This window comes from Sorghum bicolor, chromosome 3 (genome assembly GCF_000003195.3).
Source record: "Sorghum bicolor cultivar BTx623 chromosome 3, Sorghum_bicolor_NCBIv3, whole genome shotgun sequence".
In the NCBI taxonomy this organism is placed as follows: Eukaryota; Viridiplantae; Streptophyta; class Magnoliopsida; order Poales; family Poaceae; genus Sorghum; species Sorghum bicolor.
Genome location: NC_012872.2, coordinates 8,384,344 through 8,391,188, shown reverse-complemented (window position 1 = coordinate 8,391,188; position 6,845 = coordinate 8,384,344). Strand labels below are relative to the sequence as shown.

Below are 6,845 nucleotides of genomic sequence, written 5' to 3'. Positions count from 1 at the left end.
TTAACGCCCAAATCGAACGACAATATATAAACAACTAATCTAAGTGGTTGATGCTATGATCATGTCACAGTATAAAACAAGTGAACCAAACAAACACCTAAAATGAAGCAGACAACATCATTTTTGCCTCTTGATGAACCATCGCTAGAGTTTATGTTTCCTTCTCATTATGAAATCAAGTTCAATGTTTTTCTCAACTCTTGAAAACAATTTAAACTACCTCCTAACCTGGTTATAATGGATTTCAGGTCGGTACTATCCTATCTAAATATGTTAAAAATCCAATAACGATAATGGTACCTATAAGACGTCCGACCGTCCGGACACTCATTTTGTTGCTCCCCCACGCCTTCCCATCCACTCATTTTTTTCATCTCCACTCTTCTCTCACATCTCGCTGCCACTTCCACCGCTCACACATGCGGCCGCACTTTCTGCCATGCGCGAGCCGCTCCTCCCCCCTTTTCTCCCTTCCTCCCCGCTGCGACCCACACGCTCTCCATGCCGCCGGAGTAGAGCACGACGGTGGCAGCTTTCAGTGAGCGGCGCAACTCCCTTCCTCTCTTCTCTTTCTCCCTCGCTCTCGTGACCTCCATGCATCTGGAGATGGAGACAACGACGCGGCTCCGACGAGGTAGGTGGGGAGGGATTTGGATCTGAAGCCTTTCTCTCCCTTTTCCCTCTCTCCTCTTTGTGGATCTGGATCTGAGCCCTCCTCTGCTCCTCCTCCACCTCTTGCTCCTCCTGCTCTTCCTCTGGATCTAGATCTACGGGATATTGTGTTAGCCAGGGTTTCGGTGAGCTCTTGGGATTCAGTGCTCGTACGTGTTGTAATGGTGTTCTCTGGTTTTTTGCAGTATGTTTTTCAGGTGATGTTGCAGTAGGATACGGTTCCGGCGAGCTCTCGGGTTCAGATCTCGTCATTGTTGCAATGGTTCTATCTAGACGTTGCAGTAGGTTTTAGTCGTTGTTGCAGTTTTGTGTTTTGAGATGTTGTTTCAGTTGCTTCAGTCTGCATGTTGTAGTAGTTTGTTTTATGTTGTTACAATATTTGTTCGGTGTTGTTGTAGTACTATGTCCATGGTGTTTTAGTTGCTCCATCCAATGCTTTAATCTGCACTGTTGTATTAGTTGTTGCATGTTGTTGCAACAGTTGGTCGATGTTGTTGTAATACTATGTCTATGGTGTTTTGGTTGCTCCATCTAATGGTTCAACCTATGCTGTTGTATTAGTTGTTACATGTTGTTGCAACAGCCGTTCTTTGTTGTTGTAATACTATATTTATGGTGTTTCGGTTGCTCCATCTAATGCTTCAACCTACGTTGTTGTATTAGTTGTTACATGTTGTTGCAACAGCCGTTCTTTGTTGTTGTAATACTATATTTATGGTGTTTCAGTTGTTCATCCAATACTTCAATCTGTATGTTGTAGCAGTTGTTTGCATGCTGTTGCAGCAATTATTCTTGTTTGTTGTAATACGGTGTTTATGATGTTTCGGCTACTTCAACTTGTTTGTTGTAGCAGTATGTCAGGTGTTGTTGCACTATTATACATATTGTGTTGCAACGTCAAATATGGGGATAGGTTGTAGGGACGAGTTAGCGGCAGGCAGATCTGCTAGGGGCTGACAAAGCGAGGGGCAGGGCGGATCCCATGCTCGTGGGGGCGGAGGATGGGCTCCTTGCACGAAGAACGGACGAAGTGCGATCCTTTGTGTGGGGCGAGCGTGGCAGGGGTAAGTTGGTTGGGATGGAGCGGATAAGAAACGGTCTTCCGGGTGGGACGAGTGGGGCAGAGGTGAGTTGGTTAGAGGCAAATGGTTTTTTTTCTTTTCTGTGGCGCGGGTGGGGGGGCTCGGCGTCCGGACGCGTTGTTGACGCCGGACGTCCGGGCGCTAGCAGTTCCGATCCAATAAATATGCAATAAAGTTTTTAAACCGTGTCATTTTTGCCTCTTGAACAGTGTCACTAGAGTTTGTATTGTTTCCTTCTCATTATAAAAGCTATCAGTTTCAATGTTTTTCTCAACTATTAAACACTTTAAACTACCTCCTACCCTGATTATAATGGATTTCAGGTGGTATTAACCTTTGTAAATATATAAAAAATCCAATAAATACCTGATAAAGTCATTAAACCGTGAAAAATTATCTCTAAACTTCATAAAAAACTAGAAAATTTCTAGAGAGAAATTAGGAAAATAGAAAATTAAATAAAATATTTAGAAGTTGTGAAAATATATCTAGAAACTTTTATAAATTAGATTTAGCTCTAGATAAATGGAAGAATATGCACAAATATATTTTAAGAATAGAAATAAATTTTTTTGTCTGCATCCTGCAAGAGCCCAGTTAGTCATAGGCCGCACTGATAAAAAAATGGCCCAGTCCATATGCTCGTAGGCTCTTCTGGGCCAAGCCATTCAAAATTCGCTATACTCTCACTTTGCATCTTCTATTTTTTTTCCCTGTTCCGTTATTTTCCTTTACCATTTGATTGATTAAATTCCATAAATCTACGTACCTGAGCAATCGTGTTGTTTAATGGTACATTTGGCCTTGTTTAGTTTCCCACCCAAAAACATTTCACTCATCCAAAATCGTTCAACACATACATGGAGTATTAAATGTAAATAAAAAACTAATTGCAGAGTTTGATTGTAAATCGCGAGACGAATCTTTAAAGCCTAATTAGTACTTATGATTTGCTATAATTACTAACCAACGTGTGTTAATGATGGATTAATTAGTCTTCATAAATTCGTCTCACAATTTCCAAACGAGCTATGTAATTTATTTTTTGATTAATCTATCAGCTTATTCACTTGAGCTTATCAGCCGAATCTGCCACTCATTCAATAATGTTTTTCTCATAACAAATCAGCCAACAATACTTTTTTATCATGGCTTATAATATGTATCGATATATCTGATGTGGCATCTAAAAAAATTTCTTTTCACAAACTAAACAAGGCCTTAGCTTCAATTTTTAGCAGTCTACATAATTCGAGTTGTCGGGGACAAATCTGTGGTGGTGCCCACTTTGGGGTCATATACGGCCTTCACAGAGGCTGCGCGCTTTGCATGCCCAATAATGCCCTGTCTCGCCTCCGAGTAGACTACACCCCGATCGAGTTTCGCCGGCTGCGTCGCCGGTGCAGCTCGCTAAGAAGATTGAAGACGAAGCAAGGTTGTGGCTGGCAGCAAGCAACAACCGTTTGGCGGGTCTTGGTCCAGCGCAGGGATGCGATGGCCGCGACGTCGCGCAGCCTGGACTTCGTATAGTATATTTTTTTCAGTTTCAGCAGTTTTTTCAGTTTCGTGTTGCTTTAGGGCTTGGTAAAGCTTAGGCTTCCCATTTGCGTGTCTTTGTTATGTACTTAAACTGCTCTGCTGCTTTAATGAAAGACGTGCGTTGCACGATCTCAAAAAAAAAAAAAAAAAAGGTTCGCCGGCTGCGTTTTTGTAATCATGGTGGTTTGGCCTCGCAAACTATCCTTGCTGACACCCATAGCATCCGTCAGCAGCTGCGACTGCGACCGGCCGTGGCCGAACAGGACAACGGCTCGCCGTCGCCGCACATAGCATGCATGGCTCCGATCCGAGAAGCCAAGAGACACAGCGACCTCGCCGACTCCACGTTTTCGAGCCTAATTCGGTCTTCTGTTTTGACCCGTGTCGGCCTTCTCCGATCCGGACGAGTTGGAGCCTAAATTCAGGCTTCTACTCCTATATTTGTCTCAGACCTGGACGTTACAGTTAAACACTCCACTAAAACGTGGGGGGAGAGGCACTTGAATTCTGTACAACTCGAGTGCGCCTCTGTCTGTCTGCCGCTCACTCAAAGCCTCGTGGTCATGCATGGCTGCTAGTAGTATTCTCTACGTTTGGTCAGTACTATACAAAATACAATGCACGTTTGTAGTGTAGGTTGGCAGTGTTAGGCTGGCAATGGGGGTGAAGGTACGGTGAAATACTAAGGAAATGAGAGAAGATCTGTCTCCACCCTACGACTCTCGGCAGTCGGCTCGTGATGCGCGCATGGAAATATATAGGCACATGGATGGAGAGCAAAGCAATTATAATAAGCGAGCCGGGATGCCTGGATCCCTGGATCTGCACTCCTGATCTCACCTCCATTTGATACTTCTTGGATGCATTAGGCACGCTAGGTTCAAGTACAACCAGGGATCGGATTCCATTCCAGTGAGCTCTGTCTTCCACATTTCTGTCTCTCTTTTTTTTTTTTTCTTCTCTTGGGTGGATTGACAAGAAGCGAGATGTATGCGTCGTCCCGCGGACCGGCCATGAAAGCCGGCGGCGGCGGCGGCGACAAGAAGCAGCAGCAGGTGGGTATCAGGTTGCTGTCCGTCGCCGTCGGCTGCTTCCTCCTCTTCGTCGTCTTCACCCTCTCCTCCCGCTACAACGCCACCTTCGTCGTCGACACTCGTAAGTGTGCTTCTGCTTCTGCTTTCTGTTTGAGCAGCTCTACCAGCACCAATTTTTACATTCTGATTTTCTGGGCATCTTCGTGCATCGTCTTTGAAATCACCATGGACTAGTTAATCGATGAAGCAGAAGCATTTTGCTTAGACTCATCACTGGGTGCCCTTTTTGCTTTCAGGCCGAGGCGACTTCCGGCCATCGCAGGGGGACAGAGGCGGCGACGGCGGCGAGGGCGAACTGAAGCAGCTTGCTCAGCAGAGCAACGAAAAGGCAGCAGTCACAGAAGCAGACGAATCAGTGATCGGAGAACAGGGCAACAACGTCGAGAGAGAAGCGGAGGCTGAGGAAGCAGAGCTCGAGAGCAGCGCCACCGCCGCAGCCGCCGCCGACGCGACATCGAACTCCGACGAGCAAGCAAAGCCAGGTAGGTACTCGCGTGTACGTCTTTCCAAAAGTGGAACGACACTAGTCCATCAATGCACGGATGACGGATTAGGCTCTAAACATTTGACCTTGCAATTCCTTAAAGCCGCCGAGGATGCGGACCCGGACCAAGACAAATTGCGGACCGCAGCCACCGGAACCACCGCGGAACCCGCCGTGCAAGCGACGTCTCCTCACCACCAACGTCAAGGTTTCTTTTTTTTGGCCTTCATTGGAGTCATGCACGGAAAATTCTAAACTTTATTATGAATTTTCTAATCCCGATGCACATTAACGACATGCATGTAGCCTTTTCCGTCTCTCAAAAAGTACTAGATTACAATAATCGCTTTTTGAGAAGCTCAATGATTTTAAGTTGGTCAAATTTAAATATTTGTGATACGGAATAAGAGTTATTAGATTAATTCATGAAATACTATGTTTTTATTTAAGTCAATTTTAAGTAATTTTGTAATTTTGTACTTGCGTCTTCAACAGGAGACGACATGACACGTGCAGCTGCAGCCTTGGTGAACCAGCAGCGGCAACCACTGTGCGACCTTTCGGGCTCACGATCTGATGTCTGTGACTTCACCGGCGACATCCGCTTGGATGCCAACGCCTCGGCATTCATCGTGGTCGACCCAACGGGCGACGCAAACGCGCCGACGTACAAGGTCCGGCCGTACGCACGGAAGGGCGACGCCACGAGCATGAGCCGTGTCACCGAGGTCACCGTGCGGACGACGACGGCCGACGCGCCGCGCTGCACGGCGACGCACGCCGAGCCGGCGGTGGTGTTCTCCATCGGCGGGTACGCGGGCAACCTCTTCCACGACTTCACCGACGTGATCGTGCCGCTCTACGGCACCGCGCAGCGCTACGGCGGCGTCGTCCGCCTAGTCGTCGCCGACGCCGGAGCGGGACCGTCCCGGTGGCTAGCCAAGTACGACGCCGTCCTGCGCGGGCTCTCGCGCCACCCGCCGCTCGACCTCGCCGCCACGGCGCCGGGGGAAGAGACGCACTGCTTCGGCCACGTCGTGGTCGGCCTGCGCGCCGCGCACCGGGAGCTCATGATCGACGAGCGGGATGAGCGCAGCAGCGGCCCGGACGCGGTCGGTGTCGGGATGGTCGACTTCGCGCGGTTCCTCCGGCGCGCGCTCTCGCTGCCCCGGGACGCGGTCACCACGCGCCCCAGCAGCGACGCCGTCGCCACGGGCACGAAGAAGCCGAAGCCTCGCCTGCTGATCGTCGCCCGCCGCGGCACCCGGCGGCTACTGAACGCGGACGCCGTCGCGCGCGTGGCGGAGGAGGTGGGGTTCGAGGCCGTGGTGAGCGAGCTGGAGGTGAGCAAGAGCGACGACGGCATCGCGGAGGTGGGGCGGCGCATCAACTCGTTCGACGCGGTGGTGGGCGTGCACGGCGCCGGGCTGACCAACATGGTGTTCCTGCCGCGGGGGGCGACGGTGGTGCAGGTGGTGCCGTGGGGCGGGCTGCAGTGGATCGCGCGGATGGACTTCGGCGACCCGGCGGAGGCCATGGGGCTCCGGTACGTCCAGTACGAGATCGCCGTGCACGAGAGCTCGCTCAGGGACAAGTACCCGAGCGACCACGAGATCTTCACCAACCCGACTGCGTTGCACAGGAAAGGGTTCAAGTTCTTGAGGCACACCTTCTTGATCGGACAGGATGTCACGCTCGACGTCGACCGCTTCAGAGTGGTGCTGCTCCAGGCGTTCCAGAACCTCACGACGACGTAGTAGCTATATATTGCGGCGTGTTCCCCGATAGCTACCTGCACGCGTGCATGTAGAGACTAGAGAGTATATACCGTCCAGCATGTATATTCGTTTTTGTGTATCCTCATATTATTGTTTTAGGTGTCCGTAACGTGCATGCACCTACTACTAGATCAATCTCGAGTATAAGATGATGAGAAAAGGGGATTAATTCACATCCTTTTTTGGTGGAGCTTCA

General features: G+C 49.4%; 1 protein-coding gene and 1 long non-coding RNA gene across 2 annotated transcripts; both read left to right on the top strand.

Annotated features, from left to right (window-relative positions):
* On the top strand, positions 429 to 1,304 carry LOC110433285. Its single transcript, XR_002450660.1, has 2 exons — positions 429 to 634; positions 858 to 1,304. It is a non-coding gene; the product is annotated as an uncharacterized LOC110433285 (long non-coding RNA).
* On the top strand, positions 3,875 to 6,845 carry LOC8079059. Its single transcript, XM_021455856.1, has 4 exons — positions 3,875 to 4,448; positions 4,624 to 4,869; positions 4,975 to 5,079; positions 5,367 to 6,845. Exons 1-4 carry the CDS (start codon positions 4,280 to 4,282, stop codon positions 6,626 to 6,628), a joined length of 1,782 nt encoding a protein of 593 aa, XP_021311531.1. The 5' UTR covers positions 3,875 to 4,279; the 3' UTR covers positions 6,629 to 6,845.